The sequence below is a fragment of the Anoplopoma fimbria genome, chromosome 6 (assembly GCF_027596085.1).
Source record: "Anoplopoma fimbria isolate UVic2021 breed Golden Eagle Sablefish chromosome 6, Afim_UVic_2022, whole genome shotgun sequence".
NCBI classification, from domain to species: domain Eukaryota; kingdom Metazoa; phylum Chordata; class Actinopteri; order Perciformes; family Anoplopomatidae; genus Anoplopoma; species Anoplopoma fimbria.
The window spans coordinates 12,302,940-12,329,815 of NC_072454.1; the positions used below are offsets into that span (position 1 = coordinate 12,302,940).

At 44.6% G+C, this 26,876-nt stretch overlaps 1 protein-coding gene across 8 annotated transcripts in view; it reads right to left on the reverse strand.

The window, feature by feature from the left end:
* Positions 1–26,876, reverse strand: part of zmiz1a (zinc finger, MIZ-type containing 1a) — a 103,952-nt gene that overhangs the window by 16,214 nt on the left and 60,862 nt on the right. For 5 of the 8 annotated variants that reach the window (XM_054600147.1, XM_054600148.1, XM_054600149.1 and 2 more), the window contains 3 exons: positions 16,664–16,772; positions 13,724–13,837; positions 10,474–10,579 (listed from right to left, as the gene is read on the reverse strand). In XM_054600147.1, the coding sequence (XP_054456122.1) occupies positions 10,474–10,579; positions 13,724–13,837; positions 16,664–16,732 (289 nt within the window). In that variant the 5' untranslated portion in view covers positions 16,733–16,772. Of the gene's footprint in view, positions 1–1,040; positions 1,077–4,358; positions 4,439–4,965; positions 5,089–10,473; positions 10,580–13,723; positions 13,838–16,663; positions 16,773–26,876 lie in introns of those variants that run through there. The other 3 variants (XM_054600152.1, XM_054600150.1, XM_054600151.1) reach the window with 3 other exon arrangements.

The following is a 26,876-nucleotide window of genomic DNA, read 5'->3' on the forward strand; positions in this document are numbered from 1 at the left end:
TCTGTTACATGGCTAACTGAGCTGGTTTGCACAAAAGCCCGTAGAGACATTTGTGTTGTTCCCTCACACTGTACATCCTTACAACACCTCTGGTCCGGAAATTACCAAAAATCTGGCTGTCATGCCAAATTCTGATAACCATCGCTGGACCGGCCAGGCTTTGATAGAAACATGTAATACTGTGCATGCAGCTCTTCTGTAGTTTTGTTGATAACAAGACAGACAAAAGAGGAAATACTACATGAAGAAATTACACTTTCTGAGCATGAACACTGCAGCACTTGACATAGAAGCCTTCTGAGACAATGTGTGGGATGATAACAAAGAAGCACTTTATAATAGATATCAAAGACAGAGGTCTGTAAAACACTGGCAGGTAGGTCTATGCTGTGCGGGTACAAAATATTATGCAAAAGACGAATATGGAGGGCATATAAAATCCTGCGAAATAAAAAATAAAAAGTCATGCTTTTTGCAGAAGTGTAATGGAAGCCATTTAAGCAGTCAATGATATCCCCCATCCTGCCCCCTCTCTGTTCAGCCAACTTCTTCCAAGAGAAGAGCATATCAAATGGGCTTTAGTCTCAACAGCTTAGAGGCAGAACAACTCAAACATGCCCTGCAGAGAGACGGCTCTGTGTCAGAAATCACACTCAACCAAAACCAGGCCTTTAATGTAACTAACTGTTCACAAAGATCAGAATATTCCAAATCGGAAACAGCCTCCAACTTCAAATGTCTGATTTTGTGTCATTTGATATTGTGACTTTTTGTTGTTGTTAATTAATCGTATTTGTTTTTTGTTCCGTTTGCATTGGTAAAACAATGCAGTTTTCTTATTTGGCTGGTTTGACAGAATTTCATCCACAACCTCTGGCAGTACACCAGACATGAGGACAGAGGGGGGAGAAGATGGATGGAAGGATGCTAGACAGAGGACAGGTGGAGATGGAGGGAGTGGGCAGATCCCCTCCTCCCCGGGATGTGTGTGGGTCACAAGCAAAAGAGATGCTGCAGCCCAGAAGGGAGGGTAGCTCTACCTGAGTCACTCTGACATCTCCTGCAGGTGCTGGTTTCTGTGGGGTTCAAATTACACATTTTTAAACGGGGCAAAGTTATACGAATCAGCATGAACACCAAACATAATGCAGTATGACGGCTGGATCTGACTTAAGGTGCAAAATGTTGGAGCTCGGGTGGGAAAATGTGGGATCTCCTCATCGCATGTGGCCACGAAAAAACAACAACACAGTCTTTTACATTGTTAATGTGCTGTGTGGCGTGCCTAGTCCAACTGAGTTTGAATGAGGCCCACTGCAAAGATTAACATGTTTTAGCATAGTATTTAGAGCAGCTTTAAATGGTCATTCTCTGAATTTGTGTGCTGTTACACAATGAGTCAAGGACTAGAGCGGACAAGGGTGCAAAGCTCGTATCCTATGTATATTACTTAATCTATTTCTAAAACTATTTGGGAAAGAAATGATTAAAAAGCCTTAAACGTTCTCCCAAATTTATTTATAATCTCTAAGCACACTTTCCACCCTACAAAACTCCCTCTGTGAAGTAACAAAAAAAAAAAAGAAGTGCACCCTGTCCTGAATTCGATTAAATAAATAATAGTGAAAAATGCCCTTAACAATAGAGGACAGTTTCATGAAAAATTGACTTATTTCAACAGCATCTTTCTAGTCTTCCGACCACTCAAGGTGTTGACACATTCACACACACATTCACACACTGATGGCAGAGGCTGCCAATCAGGATCTAAACTCATACACACTCACACAAAAACGGCACAGCATACGGGAGCAATTTGGGGTTCAGTAAGCATGTCCTGCTTACAGTGCTAAGCCTGGGGTCACGACCTTCCACATCTGTATCGTAGAACTGTCCCAAGACTCACAATGATCCTACATATGATCACGCACACCCATCATCCGCATCTGAGTCACAGATAGTGAGCTTTAAATACACACATTTGCACTCAAAGACATGGAAAAAGTAAACAGAAGCGCACACACAGGTATGTGGACACAAGCGTATGTACAACAATAAATAAAATAAATACGGAAACCAAAGTGTGTGTTGGTGGGTAAACAAACACAGTCAGTGTCTTTGTGAATATGTGCTTACACAGCTAAGCGCCTCACACGGCGAGAAAGAGCATCACAGAGCAGCAAGCTGTGAATGAACTGCTCTTATCAGCCATGCGCAGCTTCTCACCACTGGAGGGGAACTGGTAAATATCACATGCCTAATTATATCCAGACACACTACTTGTCTCTACTTCCACAATATGTCATTCAAATCACACTGTTGTTGCTTCAGTGAAACCATTAGGGTGACAAACACGATCAAGAATTCAGAGAAAACTGTGATTAAAAAGTTCGGAAATTCCCGCTGAGATATTTCTTTACAGGTGAATTAGTAAAGGGGAAGAATTTCTTGAGGATCGGCCATGAGTAGATGTTAAAACATCTTGACTGAAGCACTAATAGGTATTGAAGTGATTAACAAGTCTAAAGAATTTCACGAGTGTTTCCTGAAACACATCCTGCAAGAACACATTGTCGCCTGGGGCACCGAGAGCTCCACCCTCACTGCTATCAATACCTGACATCAGTTCGTCCTTCCAGAAATTCCTCTCTCAATTCCTCAAGCAACCACTCTAACACAACCTAACTTTTCAACTTGCTTTCAGTGGGAGGAGGGAGGGATGTCAAGCATGGCAATGATTCACAAAAATAGCATGAAACAAATAAAAAAAAATTAAAAAAACACGTAGGCCGCACAACATACAGTTCAAAGTTAAATGTCATGAATGAGTCACTAAACGGCCTGATGGGAAGTACTCAGAGAGCAGTCATAGGAGGTCACAGACGTGTGTATAGTAAGTGTTACAAACAAAGCTTTTGAGCCAGAGAGTTAGGAGGAAGGCTGGAAGGGGGAGCAGCTGCATGTGGCTGCGATGTTGAGGATGCAGACGGTTTCAGCGGCTTACACCCTGCTCAGGCTAACAGGAAGTGCTGCAGCTCCACGGCGGCTCGCTGGAAGTCGTATTGTGTTATAGTTTCCTACACAGGCCAATGGATGATTGGGTTATTGTTTGTAAGAGCCATTAAGTTGTCAGCTTTTGGGTTAAACACTGATTGTACACCCGGCGGCGTCATGCTGCTTTGATTGCCCTTTACTCATTTATGTGAAGGCAGGGTTGTTTTCCTTTATGAGATACGGACACGCATTTAACAATGATGAAAGGTATATTTCATACTTTTAAATGTCACGGAAAGGGTGAAAGAAAAATCCGATCGCTGATCTAACAACACTGTGCTTCCATGACTACACTCCCCCTCCTTCCCTACTAATGGGTGGACAGGCAGACTGGCTCTGGCTCCAAGCACAGGTCAACAACTTAAAAAAGGATCCACAGTGGGAAAGTGGGTCATCTTCTCCTGACGTAGAAACACATACACTGACACACATACACTTGCACTTTTAACACCGACTTGGAATAGTGCTCCTTTAGGTGCCATCAATTGGAAGATGTTGTTGAATTTATGATGCTGCCTATTCACTAGGACTTAATGTTACCTCTTGAATCATTATGGCTTTTGTATATGTGTGTGGTCTCAAATAAACAAAATCTAAACTGACAAAACCAAACGTATTTTGTTCTTCTATCTTTGTGAAAACTAAATAATTATTACTTACTAAAATTACTCATATCCATAACCCTAAGCATGACCTACAATCCCACCTTAACACTCAAACCTAACTCTTTGAATGCCAAGCCTTGATACAAAACATGAAGACTAAAACATAACCACAAACTCAACTGTAACACTTAGCCACAGAGCCCAGAAAATAAGCCAAAACATTACCAAAACACACAGACAAAAACCCCACTCAGAATAACCCTATGACAGAACAGCATGTAGGTCAACCTGTGGTCAGCTGATCTGCCCTGATCCTGTCTTGTGAGAGCAGCCAGTGCTTTAGACTACAGTCACTCTGGCACACCAGACAAGATAAATGCCCATGTTATGTATGGCCTAAATTAAAGTTGCAACAGACACAGCAATGGAAAAGCACAGTTCAAAATAAAATAAAAAAAGCAGACTATTTAAGAGTATAAACTTTAAAGAGAAAACAAAACAAATTCTACTTTAATTACTGCATTTCTAATTGTGTCACCTGAGACCTGAATCCACTCCTCAACTGGCCTCTGTTAACCTCTGATCTTGCCCCATGCATGCAAACACAATCAAATAATATACCAGAACGCTTTGCAGAGATATACACGTGGACAGCAGACACACACACACACACCCACCCACACCCACACACACACTTACCCAGAGCCAAGCAGAGTCCCTGCACATCTCATCTTATTCCCTTCATAGCGCAGAGAAAAGACTCAAGTGTCACAAATGCTCCTGTTCCCGCAGAGGGCCGGTGGCAACTCTCAAAGCTTTTGCTGCTTCCAAGCCTCCTGCCTGCTCCTTATCACTCTCACTCTCTGCACATATCCCTTACTCTGGTCACTCTTTCTTCCTTACTTCCTCTCCTGTCTCTCTCTCTCTTTTCTTCTCTTTTGCTCACTCTCTTTTCTCCTCCCTTGCTCTCTGATCTGTCTTTTTTTTTTTTTCCCCTTGTCCAGCTTCTGCACAATGCACATCAATTATTCAGAGGCAGTCTCCCGGTTTCTCCGGCTTATCCAATCAGAGCGAGGCTCTGCACTAATGGGCTCCTGCTGTACCTGCTACCGGCTCCAACACACTCTCGAGACCGCGGGGGGGGGGGGGAGGGAGAGAGAGAGGGAAGGAGGGAGAGAAATAGACGGAGGGAGCGGAGGAGACAGCCAAGGAGGAGGGAGGATGAGAGGAAGCGATAAAGACAGCGAGCTGACGCAGACAAACAGGAGTAGAGATAGAGAAGGCAAGATATTCCAGAGCTTCTCACCTCTGTCATGAGCTGCTGTTATTGATGTGCTCTGCCTGGTCTGTCTAGCGCTCCGTTGCCCTGTTTCTCTAAGCTGCCATCACACACTTAAGACACAGTGCACACAGAGACACACATGCATAATCCGACAGTGTGACTGCCATTTGTCAGGAAGTGCAAAAAAAAAAAAAAAAAAAAAAAAAAAAGAGGAAACAGCACAAAAAAAATAAAAAAAATGTGCAAGCTCAGATTGCAAACTTGCATAGATGGGTGGAGCTTAGCTGACTGAAAAGGCCAATGCATGGGCGAGGAAGTGGGAGAAGAAGAGAGTAAGAGATGTAAAGATCAATCTATTAAGGCAGACTTATAGTAAATGATTAGCGCCATCAGAGAGGAGATTCCTGCCTGTAGAACAAGCTAACCTCACAACGTCCCCTTGTCTTAATCAGAAGCCACTTTGTAAATCCAACTAACAAGGCACATCAGAGACTTGCAGAATATCTGAGTGCAACTGAATTAAAGAAGAGCCAAGATAAGGGTGAATCTGAGTTCAGCTCGTCTTCGCTCTGTCCCTGACACAAGCCAACATGGTGAAAAAAACAATCTGGATGAATGAACAGGAAAAGACCCAAGCTGTCATTGTTCTCTCTCTCTTTCCTTACCTAACTGTTCAGATGTGCCGTGCAGCCGAAGAGAGGGAAAAGCCCGCTGGCCTTGTGACGGCGGAGGGAAGTTGTCTTTTGTGTGACAGACACACTCAGTCATCAACGGTTTCACAAATGTCCCACGCAGGAATGAAGCGCAGACAACGGAAGGCATTGTTGGACAGAAATATGAATTGAAAAGGGTGTATCTAAAGCCCCGGGGGTTGATGTGTGTGTGTGTGTGTGTGTGTGTGTGTGTGTGTGTGTGTGTGTGTGTGGGTGGGGGGTGCTGGAGTCCTGAGGTGTGGGTGCCAGCAGATCAGTCAACCCTGAACAAAAAGGGGATTTAAATCATTTGCTCATCCGGTTTTGACAGGAACAACGTCTCCTGTGTTTGGAGTGCAACTGCACTGCCGGCTCAGCTGGGATATTACCTAAATGAATTTACTTGCAACTGTGTAAACCAAACCAATTAAGTAGCAAGTGATAGAGGACCCAATCAGCCAGAGGCAGCAAATGCAGCTACCCTAATAAGTATTTTCCCCATGAGCTTTATTTCTACAAACTTAATAGTGAAGTTCTGAGGGTTAGTTTTGGTTGCAAAGAGGTTTCATCATCTAAGGCGAAACCACTGGAGAGTGTCAGAGGAGAGGCCCGCCTGCTAAAAATAAACCCCGTTTCCTGTTAATAATTCAGCGCACTGCTCTTACTCAGCAGTAATTAAATATAAAAGTCTGTAAGGTTGATTGGGTCAGTAACAAAGGATGCCTACACCTTCCTCTAGTTCTACACACGCAGCTCAAAGTTGGAAAGAAAGACAGGGTGCGAAAATCAATCAAGGGAAAGTAAATTGAGACAGATAAGTGGAAGACATGTTGTACGCCAAATGAGACGACGGAGGATGTGTGTGTATGTGCGTGTGCGTCACACACTGTGAAATGAGTCTACAAAAAGTCTAATGGGAGTACTTATTTTCAGTTGAATTATGGGGAGTTATGAGTTGGTGTTTTTTGTGAGCTCTGTTTGTGTTTGTGTGTTGTTCTAAAAAGGCATGGAGTGAGACTAGCCACACCCTGGAAGTTTTCTGTCACTGTTGACACAGCGGAGTGGCTGTTTTCCTCTGAGCACGCTCTGTGAGCACGCTGTGTTGACTGACCAAGTGCCGAAAATCACGCAGTTCTGCTGGGACAATTTATTTTTCATGTCAGATGTGAGTGGGTGGGGGAAATTTACCAACCACCCAGAACAAAGCTAAGCTCTTTTCATCACATTTTCTCTTTTTTTCTTTCTTCTCCAAACACTCTTTTTAATCAGCTGAAGAAGAGAAAGTAAAAAAAAAAAAAAACATCAAAAGCATTTATCACTTGTGTAGATAAAGGGATCTTAATAAAAAAATAAAAAAATAAATCACCCGCTGACGAAACGATAAGCATTCACTCCTGGAGCTTAACCTCCTGATAACATGCGATTCCAACAGAAGTGATTGAATCATTATATCTTGGAGCACGACAGATGAACAACAAGCCGAAACCTGACTTAAACATTAAAATAGGCTTTCACAGAACATAGCGATCATTCCAGGGAGCAGCTACCTTTAATCCGGAGCGTGTCAAGTCTTGTTGAAAACATAATACACACACTGAGTCACGCTTAAGATTTACTTTCATCTATTTTAGACCTTAACAGGAGGGGACATCTTTAAGAAGAAGAGGCAAGAAAAGTTGACATAAAAAAAAGTGGATATCTTGTCATTATGAAAATTCTGCAGGTTTATTGTTGGTGCTTATGCTTCTTAAAGAAAGAGAACAAACTGTCATTAGCTTGGTGACAAAAGTGACAGATTCTAAGAGTAAGGAAACGCTAAAACCCTTGACAGATTACGTGCCTAATCTGATTTGGTGTCTGCTGAACTTCACAGTAGCCCAACAGCTCAGGGCCTATAAGGGTTTGGTGTGTTTGTAGGACAGCGGCACACCTATTATCTAATGAGCCTCTCAGTTGGAAGTTGACTAGCCGACTACAGAATATTACGGGGAAAACATACACATACATTAAGAAGATTTAAAATTAGACTATGGATTCTAAAACACTACATTTGACAAAGAAGAAGCGTTCTTAAAGTGTGATGCCACAAAAAGCAAAACTTTGGTGTAGCTCTTTTCAAGAGAGTGAACTAAACAATGCTAGCTGCTGCTATGCTAACAGCGTTAAAGCAGTGTAGCCCCGCTGTCACTGAGAGTTAACAGTACTAATGCTAGCTCACCTAACAGCAGATAAGTCTCTTCACTGGCTGATTCCAGATTAGAGCGGCACGCTAATCCCTAATGCCTCACTGCAGGGTCACAATCTCCAGACAGCTCTTCTGGCAGCAGTCTGCTGTTTCTGAAAATCTCTCTCTCTGAACGGGTCTAACAGGGGCGGCAGTTTTATGTTGGGAGAAGTGCAACTTTAGGCATTTGTAGTTTGTTCATGCATTCTGTTACTCGGAGTGAAGACACTGACAGACAAACACATGCAAAAAGCAAATTAAAAACACAAGAATTCTTCTAAATTCAAGCTTTAAAATGTCATTTTTTACAGTATATGTTTATTCTCTAGTAGCCTCTCTATTTACTTACTGGAGCTCATACATTCATTTGTTTTGTGATTCATTTCTGGCAAATCAATTGTAGTAAGAACAATACATGTCAAGTTAAACTTTGCACCACCTCAAACTGTAAAAAAAAAAAAAAAAGGTAGGGTAGCAATAATTGCTTTATCAATTTCCTCTTTAACTGATGCTCTGAGAGAAAGGGTCGGTGTGATTGATCTGCAGTCTTAAGAGGCTGCCTCCTCCCCTGAGGAGCCCTGCAGAGAGCATCCCAGACTGCTTGGCCCTCGCCTGGGCTCTCAAGTGTCAGATTCGCGGCCCTCTGTCGCCATGAAGGCTTGTGCTGAAACATTGTGCTGGGCCTGCACAATTTAACACACATTCATTCACACACACACACACACACACACACACACACACACACACACACACACACACACACACACACACACACACACACACAAAGACAGTACAAATATGACCGTTACAGACAGATCTAACAGAGCAGTGAAAACCTAATGCTTCTCTGCATCCTTGTTGATGCATTATCAGCGCATGCATGCGTCATGGAGTTCACATGTGCATCATATCTCCTCTGTCACCCCCCCATCTGTTTTCTCAGACAGATGTCCTTGTAAGGGAGGTAAGGAGGATGCTCAGTGAGTAAGATCTGCCCTGAGTCACATCTGCCTTCCACCCCGACAGCCTGCCTGCCTCGTTTGATGACTGGCCACATCATATCTCCCACCCCACCCCCGGACCCCACCCAGTACCCGCATAATTACACTACAGTTCCCATTTGTCCGCTGTGCACAAACAGCTCTTCCTGAAACCCAGGGCTGTCTTCTATTAGATCCCAGAACCATCAGCGGGCCTGAGGATGATTCTGACTGTCAGTCGGGGCTCAGACAGCCGGCCAGTCCGAGCCATGCCTGGACAACAATCACATTATCCCAACGCAGGAACACGGACAGAGAGAGAAATACAGCAATCAATATTGTACACTGACGTCTGTCTGACCACTTAAGTTCCTCCCAACAAGACGCTTCCCACCACAACTGAAAGAGGATATTCAGCTTGAGCAAATGTTCACATCACAGGATCGTGTGAGCATAAAACAGCAGAAACTGATACATTTCTGCCTTCTGCACATCCAGCAGCACCACATTGCATCTCGTTTCTGGAATTATGGGATAAGATTTCAGAGGGTTACAGTTACTGTCCCTGCATTTGCTGTTATGAAACAGTGACATATTCGCCTCGTCAGAAAAAAAACCCATAGAAATCAGACAGTTCAATCAAAATATTTGAGTCTCCGCACTGCCACTTATGTAACTGCAGAAACAAGGGTTCATCTGCGCTCTGACCGGCCGGCTACGGCTCCGTCAGCCGGAGTGAGTGGTCCAGCACACATCAGCGACACCTCCCCAGCCATCCATCCATCTCTCTCTCTCTCTCTCTCTCTCCTCTCTCCCGCCTCTGCACATTTCACTTTGACAAATGTACAAGAACAGGCCGCTCCTGCAGGACTGTGGGAGGCAGGGAGGGGTGTATGGATCGGGGTGGGGGGGGAATTGGATTTGATAGATAAATGTCTGAGGATAGCATTACTGCTCGCTCTTTTCTCTCTCTCGCTCTGTGTGTGTGTGTGTGTGTGTGTGTGTGTGTGTGTGTGTGTGTGTGTGTGTGTGTGTGTGTGTGTGTGTGTGTGTGTGTGCATGCACATATGCACATGCTAGTGTGGGCTGGTGTGGAAAGACTGTTGAGTAGACTGTTTTTTGTGAGGCTACCACCCGGACAGCTCATCTCAATAGCACATTAATGTTTAATGTGGACTAAAAATATCTGACATTATAATGCTCTGTGGGCTTTTTGTGTTGATGTCTGTGGTCACAGGCCCAAATTTACCAACCACAGATTCATGATAACCTTATTTGTTTTTAAGCATTGACAGGAACAAAAAAATATGCAAATTAAACTGTCTGTTAGTATAATTACAAGATTCTCCGTGACATCCTAATAACCTTTATATAGTGCTCAAAACATAATAAGCAGCTACGTTGTGCATTCACAGACTGAGCAGAGTAATGAGGGAGGAAACAATTCTGACTGGATCATGACTTTAAGCCGTACGGCGGTTTGTTTAAACTGTTTTATTCCATGAAAAAGTGAATAATTGCAGCATGAAGAACAATGAGCGCTGTGTCGCCGCTGTCTCGCAAGTCAACAGCAGTAAATGGGATGATGTATGAGCATGCGTCTGCTGGCATTTTAGCAAAGTGCTGGCTCTCTTACCTGCAGACTTGGGAGTGAATTTGTCCCTGTTGGCAGCACACACAGCCAGCAACCTGTAGCCCAGGTCCAAGTCATAGCCCTGCTGAGCAGCCACGCGGCTCACCACCTGGAGAAAGAGCAATGGATCCTTTAGGCTCTAGAAGATTAGCACTGTATCAATTGTTTTGCAATCATTTCATCATTTCATTACATTACATTACAGTCATTTAGCAGACGCTTTTATCCAAAGCGACTTACAATCAGTAGTATATTACATATCATTCACCCATTCACACACTGATGACAGGCTACCATGCAAGGTGCCACCATCAGACTCTAACTAACATTCATCATCCAGTCCACACCGATGGCAAGCCTTCGGGAGCAACTTGGGGTTAAGTGTCTTGCCCAAGGACACATCGACTGCTGAAGCCGGGTATCGAACCACCGACCCTCTGATTGGAGAACTACCTTGCTCTCCACTACGCCACAGCCGCCCCATCATTGCATATTAGTTATCTATCTGTTCGTCTATATATACACCATGCAATATTGATGCTAAATAAACAGTAAGCCGTAGCTAAGGCATCTTAATCCTTCCACTTTTCTTACTTGTGTTATTGTACTTGTATTTTGATCCACTGCTATCACTGAACTTCATTTTCCTTCAGACAAACACGCGATCAAAACAGACGAGGTGAGATTAATGTGGAGTCTGCAGTCTGGATTGCTCCAGTGATCCAAAGTCAGGACGAGTCTGATGACTGCATCAACCTCCAAGAGAGGTGAGAGAGCCAAACCACAGTGGCTCTGCAGAGCGAGCAGAGTCTCTGAAAGGTTATCATCAAACAACTCGCTCGGGCCCTCAAGTGAACAGAGTTTGTCCCTGACTAACAGTTGCCAGTTGAATTACCCAGACAGACCAGGGAAATGTAGAAATAATAGCTATTGGGATATCCAGCTAAACTGTAACTGTGTGTGTGTGTGTGTGTGTGTGTGTGTGTGTGTGTGTGTGTGTGTGTGTGTGTGTGTGTGTGTGTGTGTGTGTGTGTGTGTGTGTGTGTGTGTGTCAGAGGGCGGTGTAGAAGGAGAGTGAGTAAAGTACTTCTCAGCAGCATCCCCTGAGAGTACAAAGGTTAAAAAAATCCTCCTTTTCCCTCCAATTTTGAGAGGAACCAGTCCTGAGTTGTAAGGTTTTAATAAACCTTTTGTGCTAATGCCTTTTAAAAGAGGTTGATTATTTATGGGACGTGGAGCCTCCCAGACGTTAATATAAAGTTAGAGGGGATTCTGAGTGACATTAAACAGGACTCAGGAGACAGCGGTAAATCATTATTAGAAAGGAAACCCCTTTGCTTTTATCTGCTTACAGATGGCAACTCCTCGGCTCCCTCTGACCTCAAAACACACATTACCGTTAACAAGGTCAGCCGGGGTGCCATTTAGAGAGCCGACACAACAGCTAGCAGTGATCATGAAGTGTCTTTGTCACGAGTAATATGGCTGCTTGAGCACCGAGTGAAAAACTGTGGAAGTGATGTCAAAACATAGATTTATTTGATTATCTTAGTTAAGAAATGGCAACATAAAGTTCTGCATTTTCAGTTAATCATAGTGAATATATTTTAAGCTGTTGGGGAGACTTTTTCTTTCCAGAGATAAATTGCTCACAACATAATCTATTCAGCCCAACCGTATTATGCAAACAATGACGATTCTGACAAACAGTGGAATCATGTCGCTGTCAATCGTTTAATTTCCTGCGTGAGTGAGTCTGCCCTGCAGTTTGTAGAAGGCAGGCAGCCAGCTACAGAGGCTAGCATAGATTCAACACGGATTTAACAAGCGTTTCACCTCATAAGCCTATTTCAGCATAATCTCCCTCTGAGGAGGTACATCCAGACCCATATTGCTGACAATTTGAGAAAAGTGCTCTAAGAGGTGCTGGAGGGTTACTGGGCCACTGATACTCTTGTTGGTCTATTTGCTGAAGGGAAAAAAAATAAGCAGCAGTTTTGTTGTTTATTTTCTGCTTGTTGTTGAAACCGTTGTATGTGAAAGACAGCTCCTAGAGAACGGATGTCTGCCTGCACTGACATTAAATTGTCAAGCAGACAGAGCTAATAGTGCAGCACTGTTAGCTCAGTTATGTCATCTTTTATTGGCTCTGGAGCCGATACTCCACCAGGGATCGGAGGATGACCTCCAGATGTACAACATGCCACAGAGAACAAGCGTCTCAAAATGACAAACACATTCAGTTTCATTCAGCTACAACAAATCCAAAAGGCTGATTGATCCGCATTCATCTTTAAAAAAAAAAATCAGTTCAGCTCTCTGACAACTATTGAGGCAGCGTCACGAAGATAAAAATCCTTGAAAGTATGCAAGGACTTGTTGCGCGCTGTAATTCTCCAGATAAGGAGCCGTTTGCGCTCCGAGTCTGTGATGAAACGATTTAGCTGATGGAAACAGCCCCATGCTGAGAGGGATCTCAGTGGTGGGCTCTTTTGTATAGCTCTCTATCAGCCTTTAAGAGGCTTTTATTGTGATTTACACATTAATGAGCATTTATCTGTTTGCTCACGCTATCACTTCAGCTGGGGACAATGTTCTGTCAGTGTTTCAAAGGTTGATCCTAGCGATAGATGCGAGAAACTTTCAATTCTCTGCTCTCAAAAGCCTCTTTCACACTTGTGACTGTGTATGTTAGTGTGTGTGTGTGTTATTTCTTTTTTTACACACCTGGTGTGAGCTGGCCCTGTGCCCAGATCGATAAATGGTAGCTGATGAACTGAAAGGCGATAGCAAGGGGTGACTGGCTACCCACAGTCCTGTTCAAGCCTCTTTTTTAGTTTGTGTGTGTGTGTGTGTGTGTGTGTGTGTGTGTGTGTGTGTGTGTGTGTGTGTGTGTGTGTGTGTGTGTGTGTGTGTGTGTGTGTGTGTGTGTGTGTGTGTGTGGGGAGAGAAGCAGTGGGTGACAAGGACTTTAACCTCTGTCACTGGCCCCTGACAGCCTGGACAACTGGCTTGGATAACTGCTGGATACAAACATAGTGTGACTATCGCCTGCTACCAACTGTTTTTACTCAAATTTGAAGGAAAAAATTGAAAGTTACCAAATTCCAAATGTTAATATGACTACGACATGAAGCTTGTATCAGCTGTTATTTTTTCTAATATTTTATTTTTCATCTAATTATTGTTTTGCTCACGTCTCCTTAAAAGTACCTGAAAACCCCAACGAAAACCATAATTACTGTTTGCATACCGTCAGACATCCCATGAGACTTTGCTCGAAAGGTCGCTGGAAGGCCCGGGGATCTCCACACCAGTCGAGCAGCTCCGTGGCCGCTGAGTGGAAGTTGGCCGGGTTCTGTAAGTGCTGTGCAAACACGGAGAAAAGGAGACTGACATTAGAAACAATGGGAAATAATGAGCGGGGGTTGGTTTTTTTTCACGTCAAGTACAAATTGGAAAAACACTGAAAAGCAAAAAGCTTCGCAGCCTTGTGCTCTCCCTCCAAACTGCCTTGATTTAATGCCTTGTGTTTCTGCACAACCCTGTGAGGACCTTGACTCCTTCCAAATGGACGCCCACTCAGGGCTGTGCTGCATTGTGGGAAGAAGATCACACCCATATCAACAATGATGCCAGTGTTTCCTGTTAATCTCTCTTGGCAACACCCAGCCTTCACCCCCGTGACCCACACAGCAACCGAATCTTTCCCTCCAATCCTCCCTTCTCTCTCTCTTCCCCCTCATTCATTGCCTGTTTTGCAGAATGTAACGGAGCCTCGGCACCAGAAGTCCGCTCTCTGGCTCGGCCGTTCACAAAGAAAACAACCTTGGTCCTGGCAGCTATGTGTGTAGACTCAATACGCGCCGTTGGTGTGTTGTCTAATCTCTTTCGGTCTCTGTCTGTCTCTCTCGCTTGTTCACTGAGGCCTGAAACAGTTGAGTCTTTTCTTCCCAGTGTCTGAAGGCTACTCAGGCTGGCAGGGCACAATAAGCGGTTTTAAAATTGGGCTCCCTTTCTTCATGGCTCAGGAGGTTAATAGCTCTGAAATGGGGCAGAGCTGCAGCTTGTTCAGTCGGAGAGATTGAGCCCACTTGAAAGCATTTATTATTCTCATCTGGAGCTGAAGCGTCTTGTTTTGTGTGTTCTTGCGGAGAAGGTAGAACTATTGTCTTTAGGGGGCAGCAGAGGTGAGCGTTTTTTGAAAAGGGCAGCTCTCTGGCGGTATGTGACAAAAGGGCTCTTGGGTGCGACCGCAGCCTAACATGTCAGGCCTGGTTCCCGCCCGCAGAGAAAAATCTCTGAGGGCCTCCAATGATATCATGAGCTCAGAGAGAGAGAGAGAGAGAGAGGCCTTGAGTGACTCATCTTTTTTGAAGTGAAGATTAGCCTTTATGGAGCTAGCTGTGGACTCTCAAAGCGGTTTCGGTTGATGATGAAGAGTAGCAGTGAGAGAAAGTGATGGATGCTCTTGTGACACGAGAGGACGGAGAAGGAACTGTTTCTAGATGAGTGATATAATCTGGCATCATTGCTGCTTGATAGGAGGCGTTTCAGCCTGCAGCACGAGAGGAATCAGAACTAGCACAGCAGGGGCTGTCTGCCTCGATCTGAACTCACAGCTCCGGCTGCTGCTGCAGCGCTGCTCGCCACCGACTCTGCCTGACAACCTCCACTCTGGTGTGAGGGGGAGGACAGTGGAGTGCAATAACTCCACTGTTTTTTTTTTTTGGTTTTTTTTTAGAGCAGGAATGGGGCCTGGGCTGTTCTTGTTGTTGTTGCTGTTCAGGGTTGGATGAGGACAAGAACGGGGGGGGGGGTGGTGGTGGTGGTGGTGGTGGTGGTGGGGGGTGAGTGGCAGCGATGTGGTTTCAGCAGACAAAGAGCCAGACGTTTGACAGACTGTCCTCTGTGAGATGATGGACTGACTAAACCCTTTTTCCAGGCCAGCTAAGGCTCAGGCTGTTCAGTGCCTACCTGGCCGCATGAAAAAAATAAAATAAAAACAGCACAACACCTGGCTCTCTGCCAGCGGCTTTCCCCAAACCAAAACAACACCCTGCTGGCAGAGCCGCCACAAGCGCAGAGCTCACTCACTAACTCACCGCCTTTGAAGTCTGGTTTACTACGAATTCTATTACAGCCGGAGTCGAGGAGTATATAAACCGAAGTACAATTAGTGCATTTATTAAGCCAGACGTGTTAACTATTTAAGGGCCTATCAGTGACGCCTGAGAGAAGAATTGTGGAGGTTTTGTGAAGGGAACTGTGTCAATTCTGCCCCCCCAAAAAAATCTACTCATTTAAGAAAAGCTGACATTTTGGAAATAAGGCGTTTTTCCCGTTTTTTTTTTTTTTTTTTACATCAAGCACATCGCTACAAGCAGTGGATTTAAGAGCACCGGGGCAAAATGAGAGGCTGTTTAGATAAAAGGTGATTATAGTGCTCAGGAGTTTAGGTGGGGGCGGAGGGGGGAGGGTGGAGCACAGAGAAAAGGGATATGTCACCTCGTAATCACAAGCTCAAAGCCCCATCGTGCACTGATTCACTGTAAGGCAATGGTGTCATATGGATGTTGGGAGATATAAAGGATCACACCCACATAGCATAAACAAATAAGCCCACAGCCAGCCGGCCAGCCTGCCAGCCAGCCAGCCAGCCAGCCAGCCAGCCAGCGAGCTCTTGTAGACGATTAATCACAGGCAGAGGCGGTAGCCCTGGGTTATGTCTGACTGTGTCTTTTCTCTCTGTATCTGTCTGCGAGGAGTCTCCTGAAAGCTGGCAGTCAAGGAAGCATTTAAGCAAAACCACAACAAGAGCCGGCGTACGTCAAGAGTCAGGAACGTGATGTAAGGAAGCACGAGGCCAGGAGGGAGAAAGTAGAGTCTGTTGTGTTGATGGCCTCTTTGAAGTCTCTTCTTGTGTTCACTGCCAGATTTTTGCATCCCTCCCTCTTTCCCCTCCCTCTCTCTCTCTCCCTCCCTCCCTCTCCCTCTCTATGACCCCGTGCAACATGATCTGTGTGACTGGAGCTAATGGCCAGAAAACTGATGCCCATATAAGGTGCTGAGAGGAGAAAGGACTGTAGGAGAAGAGAGAAAATGCAGATTCTTTGTATCGTCGCCACCAGAATCCATGTCTGCATTTGACTGAATGAAGTTAAAGGGAGGCCCTAGGGTTCTTTATACACACCTGTTTGATGCACAGCAGCCTGTCGTTGGTCTGCTGGATGTGCCGGTCCATTGATGGTAACGTGTTCATCTTGATGTCTCTACCGGGACGCCATTAAAGGTTCTGTACTCTGTAAAGGAAGCAGAGGAGGAGAGGTACATCTGTTAGAACAGGTTTTGGGTTTTTTTTGCCGGGTCACCCTTTCTAAAATGCTTGTAGCCTATGAAGTTCAAACAGCATTTTTAGCAGCTCGATAAATTCTCAAACAGGTAAGACAGCTTGTTTATGCACCGACTCATTGAAGGGCTTGATGCGCCTCAGGCTCGCATTTTTTTTGAATTTTCTTTGGCAAATGCATGAGACTGAGATGTTTCGCAGCAGCAAACAGAAACGTGATGAAACTGAAAGAAAACTTTGTAGCTTTATGTTACCTGTGGGAGAGAAGAAAAAAAAAAAATCAAACACTCGCTGCAGCCCACAAAAGGACATAAACTGTTATCTCTGTTTAAAAGAAGCACACCTCACAGTCAAGGTTATCAGTGTGGCGTAGACAACAAATGTATGCCCACATCTAACAGCAGATAAGGTTCAGCATCTCTTTCTTTCTGTGTATATCTTCTTCTGATCAAACAGTGAGCAGCAGAAAAACAAGAACAATCTCAGGCCCGGTGTTCATCGCTCCATCTGGGAGAAATGGAGGCTGGATTAATGGGCACCGTGCTGGTTTTACCAAGCGAGGCCTCCGCCGCTCGCCATCCCTCTGTGTTTATCTCCATCAGTGTTGGTCCGCCTCACATTCCTCCGCACAAAAGGCGAACTGAGAGACCACAGGTGGGGGGGATGGGGGGGGGGTGGGGGGTTCAGGACTCTAGAAAAGCTGCTCAGTACTGATAAAGGGTCCCCCCCCCGAAGATCCCCTGCTGTGAGGAAACAGAGCGAGAGTACGAATGCGATGAAAGCATAGTGCTCAGCCGGGGAGTTTTTATGTGTAATGCTCTGTCTGGTGGGCTTATCTTAGAAAGACTATTGCACACACTTTCTGTCTCTCTCAACCTCACACACGCACACACACACACGCACACACATTCACACTTAAGAGCATGTAAACACAAAAGCTTGAATTCTCACTTTGATTAAGCGTAAAAGGTAAAACTTCAAAGGAACACTTTGAGAATAAGAGTGTATTACTAATCCTCTGAGCCTAAGCATTACCAGAGTAGAATTACCTGGAGTGCACTTGCACAAAGTCTTAAACAGCCGTAGATTCATTGCTCGCGTGAGTCAGGGGGAATTCTGGAGCAAATGTGGTCAAACGGTGGGCAGCCATGCGTCTCCCGTCAGGTTAAATGGGCACGATGCTGCAGTGGACGCCGGGGAAAAAAGTCCCTACAAATCAGCAACCACTTTCTGCAACTCTGACCGAGCACAGTTTGACCAAAGCTTTGGGTGGCCTAGTTCTGCTGTGCCGTCTCCCAGCGTCCAGCAGATGTCTCCCTCTCCTGCTGCTAACCAGCATGTCTCTTTCACACGCTACACCCAGAGCAAGTGGTCCAGAGAGGGCTCCTTTAAGCCCTGACAAGTGCTACAAATCCCCTTCAGCGGCCAGGCAGCTCCACGGACCGCTAACCGGGACACGCTCCAGCCCGGCGCTGGCCGTCTGACCTTGTGGCTATTGATTAACTGTTTCGTCTTCAGCTCCCCTTCCTGCTGTCCCAACACACGCCGCAGCCAAGACTAAAGAGGGAGGAGGGAAGATTGGAGGGTGGGGAGGGGGTGGAGAAAGCTGCCTTGTTTTACCCAATAATCTTTTGTTCCAGTCTTTTCCCTCTGTTGTGCTGACACAAGGTCCCACAAACACACACACACACCTCCACCTCACACAAACGGGCAGTGTTTTTTGTTAGTGGATGAAAAAAGGGGCCCTCAGGTTCTGAAAGAGAAATGACTGAGGTGGAAATGCGCAAGTTTGGCGTTGTAACTGAGATAAGAAGTCAATCCACCTGACTGACTGACTGACTGACTGACTGACTGACTGACTGACTGACTGACTGACTGACTGACTGACTGACTGACTGACTGGCTGTCCAGGCTGACAGTAGCTCGAGCACCACACCCTCCGTTCAGGGGGAAAATGTGTTGCATAACAGACGATGCTTCTGTGGAAACATGGCGGAAGCTCTCCTCCTGCCCTACATCCTTGTTCATCATCCAAATAAAGCACAGTAATCCGTTAAATCATCATATGAGAATAAACAAGTTGAATGTTTCAACAAAAAAAAATTCCAGATTTCCTGTTTTAGGGCTTCTGCTGTTGTTGTTTGAGCACGCTGAAGACGGGCCTGCTTAATCTATATTGTCTCCAAAACATCTTAATCAGCTCCACTCAGCAATGCTTACCAGAGGTGCAAAGCAAAGGATTACACATCCAATTATGCTGTGCATATTACAACCTCCCTTTATACAGCAGTGGGAGGATGCTGCTATGAATCAGAGCAGAGTAACAAACTACAAATAATACTAACATCAGAGGGAGCTTCTGTTTATTTCACTCACTGTCTGGAAAAAACTAAACTAAACTAAACTACACACACACACTTTGTTTCCCTCCTTCTCTCTTTCGCGAGCAAAACAAGCTGGGGGAAGTGGGGCAAGAAATAAAAGCGCTCAGAAACAAAAGCAAAGTAATATGAAAAGCACTGGAGGATGGCAGGAAGGGGCAGGAAGGGGCAGAGTCAGTGGGGAAAAGAAACAGAGAGGGAGAAAAACTAAGAGTGTTGAAATTATCTCGTCACCATCATTATCTTGTCACCATCATCATCACACAGCACACACACACACACACACACACACACACACACACACACACACACACACACACACACACACACACACACACACACACACACACACACACACACACACACACACACACACACACACACACACACACGTAGAGTGTGATCACTCATATGAGTGATTTCTCATTTCAGACAAATGACTATCACCTTTGTCAAGTGCAGCTGGTTATGTGAATGTGAGTGTTGTTGGGGGTTGCTTGGAGATCTTAATGCACTCCAATACTGTGTATAGTATCGAAGTACATAAGGAGAAGGAATGGGAAATATGGTTGGAATGAGTATGAAGATATTATTATTTGTCCAAATATCAATACATATATTATCAGGACAATGCAATTATATGCTAAATCACCTATAGAAATGCCCAATTCAATTCAATTCAATATACTATATTTATCTCTTAACGGGCAATTTCAGGCAAGGAAGTCTGCAAACACAAGTACACAATTAATTTACACAAATAATAAGATATTTTTGAAAAGTACCATTAGAGGGTTTTTTTAAATCCACGGTTCGGTTCAGACCGCGCCATTGCAGTGGAAACCGCGACACGAGACCGCGGACGTTTATCACAGTTAATGACCAAATCATTCAAATATGATCCTGCTGAAAATCGATGAGCCCTATTAAGACGTACAAGTCCTGCAGCAACAAGAAAGTTTTGCGTCTCCGGGCCTACTCCCTGTAGTATTTCTTACACGTTGTGTACTACATTTTACTTTTGCTGTGGTTTGAATGCGCTCCACAGGCCCTGAGAGGATAAAATAACATATTCTGTGCATGAAAGAATTTCAGTTTAAGTTAAATCATTTCAGCTTTGCATGCAAAACTATGGAAAATACAGATTTTTGGTGCCGTTTTATTGCTTAATCTTCTGAGCAGTCTATCCTGTATGTAAAGTGTAGAGGGCAGTGCTGAACAATATAAAGGAGCAAGTCTGGCCAGAGATCATCTTCATTATTCAGCAACAGTCTGAAAAGGGAGAACATAACTATCAGTCCTTCTCTCTGGACACAGTGGGGCATCTTCTCCCCTCCTCCTCCTCCTCCTCCTCCTCGTCTTCAGTTATATGGCCACAGCTTTTCTTCCTCTCACTCCTATGTGCTTTTCGCTCCCCTTTTCTATAGCCCTCAGACATCATTAGAGCCACCCAGCATGCGACTCCTTTCCACCACCTTCCATTTTCCGTTCTATCATTTTCCTCTCCCCGTCCCTCATATCTCAACCCTCCTGCCACTCTTCCTCCCTCCCTCCCTCCCTCCCTCCTCCGCCTCCCTCTCCTTCCTGGGGCCCCCGTGCGGGAGCTGCCATAACAGGAGGTGGAATGGATTCATTTGCTCTAATGTGGTTTGGGCTGCAGCGTGGCACGGCACAGAGCGACACTTTCTCCCAGTGCACGGGGCTCCTCTCCCTCTCTTTCTCTCCCCCTCCGTCTGCAGTTCATGTGTTTTCAAACAGGCCAATCAACACCACTCAGCTGTGCTGGTCGCTCTCTCCCTCTCTCTCTCTCTCTCTCTCTCCTACAATCTCTGCTCTCAGTGTGTCCGTAAAAAGCCACCAGACCCCCCCCCCTCTCCCCCTCTCTCTCCCTCTCTCCCTCCCTCTCTCTCAAACACACACACACATTATTATCTGTAGTGGCAAACTCCCGTAGTCAGACGGTCCCTTTTTGCTGTCATTGCCTTTATTTTCTCCGGTCCACTCCACTCTGTCCTCAGCTACCATTTCTTCATTTTTTTTTCATAAACCTACTTCCACCATCATACCCCTGCTTCTCTGCCATGTTTCGTTCTTTGCATTATTTTGCTAATCCCCTCCTCCTCTAATCTCCCCCTAGCCCTTTTTTCTCTCTCCCAGAAAAGCCAACTACTGGCCGCATCGCTCCCTACGGCCTTTATAAAACTCAACGGCATCATAACCACCGGCCTCAATAAAAATCTGAAGTGACTTGTCCCAGCGGGCTGGAAAAAATAAACTCTAAATGTTGCTGTTTGTTTATCTTCTGTTTTAATGTGACAACCACAGGAGCACCGGGCTGCTATGTGACACCCAACACTGCAATGCAAACAGCTGTGATGTGGGGATATGCGAGCTGCTCTGTTGCCATCTATAAATATGGAGATTCAGTTGTGGAGCATTGGGGGTATGCGCCACCAGATACCCCCGGGAGCAGCCGATCATTTCACCACTCAATGTGTGAGATCAGAAAAAAGCACCAGGTACTAAGTGAGCACAGAGGTGCCCTCTCTTTCAGCTAATAGGGACCGGCAACATGAGACTTCAATATTACAATATGTGGAACTGAATGCTATATTAGTGGTAGCATGATCATATTTTAGGTATTGCTTTTACAAGGTATTTACTCAGTTAAATAGACCAACCCACATTAAGACACAATGCTGCATCTAACAGTCATTTTCACATCAATTGATTGATTGTTTTTGTTGATTAATTGATTTATAGTTCATCTATACGATCTCTTAAGCAATGTCTTTTAGTTACTTGTTTTGCCTAACATCCCACTGTATTAAGTTTGACAGCAACATATCCAGCAAGTGTTTTTTTTCTTTCTTGATTGTCCCTGTCAATCAATAATCAAATATGCTGCTGATAAAAGTTTTGTGTACTTCTATTTCCCCCAGGAGTTGGTGGGGACCCAAAACTGAGCAAAAAGGATAATAGAACATTAAACGTTTGCCTTGTGGCTTGAGATATGACTAATAAGCCACTGTTAACTAACAAGTTCATCATATCGGCTTAAAGGTCATGATTTGTCACTGTTGTGTTTACAGCTTGTTGGGCTTCCTCAAAGTGCCGATAAAAGTCAGTTATTGCAGATTTGATGAGCAGTACTTCACCAGTACTGCTCATCAGATGGTTGAAAAAATGTGGAAACCCCCCACCCCCTCCGACTTCAGATCATCTGATGGGGAGAGGGGTACTGTACGTCCATTTCTGAAACTTTGCGGAACCGATTATCGGACATTTACTCCATTTCACACCAAAATTGGCCAACTGTGCAGAGGTGAGAAAGCAGCGAGGGTTTTCATTCTCGACACAACCAAGAAGTCCAACGTTCTGAATGCCTTCCAGCAGACACTGTCTGAAAATGTACCATGCACCATTTTCTTTAAACCATATCGCCTCTCTAAGAAGGCCATTTTTTGACACTTTTAAATTTGCAACATGATCGTACGAATTAGTACTGTTCAACCATAATCTGCCCCTTAAGCGGTATTTTAACCATAACGAAAAAGCCATAAAATGCCATATCACATCCTGAATCAAGTTACAATATTTTATCAAAAAAACTATTCGTCTCTAGTGTGATTAGACTTTGCTTTCTGTTTTTATATCTGTGTGTGTGGGCCCACGAGCCCATGTTTTTGTTTTTCATCGTCTCAAGTGCATTAACAGGGGAAAGGCCATCTTTCTAAGCATGAGATATGAAATCAGGTCATCCACGGGCAGAACGGAGCTTGAGCCTCACATGATGAATGAATGAACTCTTTATTCCATAGAATGTTCCAGTTGCTGAGGACTATAAATACCAGCTGGAGAAGATTGTATGTCCTGGCTGCCACATACGATTTTCCACTGTCACGAAAGGCAAGATTTTATCACTCGTGATGCACAGGGGATGAAGAAAGTGTGTGTGTGTGTGTGTGTGTGTGTGTGTGTGTGTGTGTGTGTGTGTGTGTGTGTGTGTGTGTGTGTGTGTGTGTGTGTGTGTGTGTGTGTGTTTGTAAGGCCAATGTGTAGCCTTTATCACTGTACCAGGCCGTCATAAGACTGCCTGAAATACTGAGCCCTTTCAGTGAGAGTGCATAATTCTGTGAGGCTTTATTAAGTGGAATAGCAGCAGTCTAGTACATCTCTGAGAGGAATATATGAGGAGATGACAGTGTATCTGAGGCGAGAGGAGGAGAGTGATTGACAGCGCAGTCTGACAGGCTTGTGTAAAGCTAACCTTATGGGCCTGACTCCAGCAGAGCTGTTAGCTCACACATCGCCCCCTGTGACTGCTGAAGGGGTAAACTGACAAATTCCATGTCCTTCGGTTTCAGCAACGGCAAACTGCTGACCCAAATGCAATTAAACAACATCCACTGGGGTGAGTGTAACACATCAATGTACGCTAGCATATGAATGTGCATGTGATAGTCTATGCGGGGAGAGGGTGATGAAGTGTGTGCAGAAAAGAGAAACAGAGAGACAGGGGGCAGAGAGTGAGACTTACAAAGAGGGAGTGTGATTCAATCTGCTCAGTAAGCCATGAAATGGTATTGGTGTCATTAGGGAGAGCAAAAAATGTATCTGTGCCAGTCTGCCCTCCATTCCCCTTGTCTTTGACACTCAAAAAGCATGATCTCTGCTAAAAAAGTAAACGGCCTAGCCTCTCTGCACTCAGTGGAACAAAACGACCTACAGCGCTGCAGCTCCTATAGAACAACCTTTATTTCTCCCTCTGATCTTTGATGCAACAAATTCCATTAATCATGATTACAAAAAAATATTCTTAGGTATTTCCAATTAGAAACCAAGCTGTAATCACACACGGCAGCAAGTACAGTACATGACATTTGTTGAAAGACTAAATAAATAAATACTATTCAATGCAAAAGTGATGGGAAAAAATAATCACAGATTTACTCATCGATCCCCACAAAACTGATCAACAGCACACAGCAATAAGTAAATTCAGTGGACAAAGGACAAAGTCAGTGGATGACCCATAATCTAACAACTGAGGAAAGTATCTATTGCATCAAAACATTCAATAAAAACAGACACTTTAACAAAAATGCTAGTAATTAACTGTCAATAAAGCAACTCAACATGGCCACCAGATCACAGATAGATTTTTCTCTTTTGTGTTATTATTATATTATTATGTTTCCTCAAGATTATGGTATGACGGAATCGAAAGACAATATCTAAATGTAGGCTGGACAACTAGAAAATATGCAAAAAATAATATATAATTTAATTCTAGCATCAAAATTGGTTCAATCAGGTGAGTGGTATAGTTTTAACTGATGGTAGGTAGTGGAAAAATACTGTTTACACACCATCCAGCCCGTGTTTATGTCATCCAATAAGCTGAGCATACAACTAAGCTTTTCAAGTGTTTCTCTCCCTCCTTTATTGATTTTGCCGCCACCCTGCCTACAGTGGAGCAGCCCTAGAGCTGGTACAGACTAAGGGCCTTGTTCAAGGGCACGAGAACAGGACTGATGTTTACTAGTACATGCACCAAGTCCTCTGATCGCAGAACAGTCTGTGTGACCAGCGATGCAATAAATCCAAACCTATCCTGTTTTCGAGCTTTGCACACTCCGAGTGAAATCCTTTGACAGTGGATTTTTTACTGAAACAGCTAAATAACCTCAGAGACAGCGAGAGCCTTCCTGCACATGTAGAGGGGAGAACGATGCGCTCATTCATCCCGCTCTGTGTGTGTGTGTGTGTGTGTGTGTGTGTGTGTGTGTGTGTGTGTGTGTGTGTGTGTGTGTGTGTGTGTGTGTGTGTGTGTGTGTGTGTGTGTTCACACCACTGTGTGTCAGAGTGAGGGTTTGAGTAGCAAAGAACACAAAACATCTGCTTGCTGTGAAAATGAAACAGCCTAATGGTGTACACGGAGCACCGGCTTCATTCAGTGAAGGGACAATCCAGACAGGTACTATTTTGCACGGTGAGCGCCAAAAAAAAAAAAAAACAGCGTTGAAAGGCTAATGTGCCTCACTGCCGCTTTTACAAAACAATCTTTTAGTGCTACAAAGCACTCCACTAGTGTGTGCGTGTTTATTTGTGCTCTCAAGCATCGTTATACAAAGTCCATCCTATCAGCTTATCTTCACGCATGCATGTGTGCAAAACATGTCGAAATGATGTTGACATAGCAGGCAGAGAGAGAAGCACACGTCTCCGAGCCTCAAGAGGCTTTAATGTGCGTTTGTGAACTGATATGCTTTCGCTCTAAAATGCTACTCTACCGTGGCTCTGCTTTTTTGAGATTCAAGGTATGTATAAGGGAGTGGAGTAAAAAAAAAAAAAAAAAAAAAAAAAAAAAAAAGACCAGACAGACAAATAGACGAGAAGAGAGAAAAAAAAAAAAAACCACTCATACAACATATTACATGTAGAGGGAGGCAGGGAGAGAGACGTGCACAGGGAGATAGGAGGGGAAGCGGTTGCAGAGCAGGAGAGGGAGATGGCGAGAGGTCATCCCCGGGTAATTTGTTTTGGTCCTCTCGGAGCGCAGACACACAGGGAGCAGGTAAACCAATTACAGTGTGACATGAATCACTAAGACCTACAGGCAGCCACTGAGCTGGCCGGCCAGCAAGCCAGCCAGCCGGCAAGACAGGGGCGGCCAAACGGCAGACAGAGTGCACGCTGTCTCTTTCCCTTAAGTGCAGGTCAATCTGGAGCCGTAGCCATCGCTCCTCCCTTGACCATGATTGCACATCTGGAAGGAACTGATGAGAGACAAAAAAAACAAAAAAAAACAAACACAGTTTCCACACTGCTTCAAAGCTGAGAGATCCTGTTAAGTTCTGACAGCTTTTAAATGCCTTGAATAGATCTGGATGTTCACAGTGGCTGCTGGGAAACATTGTAATTGATCCTAACACAAACACGGAGTACGGAATACAAATTTACACAAACGTCAATCTAATCTGACGGATTGTAATTTGGCACCTTAATTCCACCCCGTCTCCAAAACAAACAAAACAATAGCGATAATGATACGGCTGCTCTGAGGAGGCACAAGGTTGGATGTCAGATACCGACGGATGTCAAAGCCAAGCTAAATTCTCCAGGGGACGTTTGTGAGTATTTACACGGCAGCGACTTATGCAATTACTTTAATTTTCCTTAATCGCCCGACGGCTGTCAAAACGATGTCGTGTCAGGCCTCAGTCACAGAAACGCCACTGGCTATAACATAACTGAGATGCAGGCAACAACTTGTAAATAAACAATCGTCTAGGTCCCTTTTTTTTCTCTGCGGCAAAAAGCCCCTAATCCTCTCGATGTTGATGCTAAACTGACAGCGGCGTCGCGCAAAAAATCCGCGAGAGAGAATGAAGTTGACAAGGAGCGGGATTGGACTGGATTAGATATCGCTTTGGCACTTGGTTTTATTTGATGTGGCCTCGGTGCATGTTGTGGATCCAGGAAGAGTAAATATTTGATGAAGGGCGCTATGGTGTCGGGCTGTGCTGCTGCTGCCAGGGGGCTGTTCTGAAGGGAGCAACTAATAAAGACGGCGGCGGGGCAGATTGTCCATCACTGCTGGCCGAGACAGAGCGTCGAGTCCGTCGCCCTCCTCAACATGTTTGCCGAAGCACCGGGTCTTCTAATGTTAG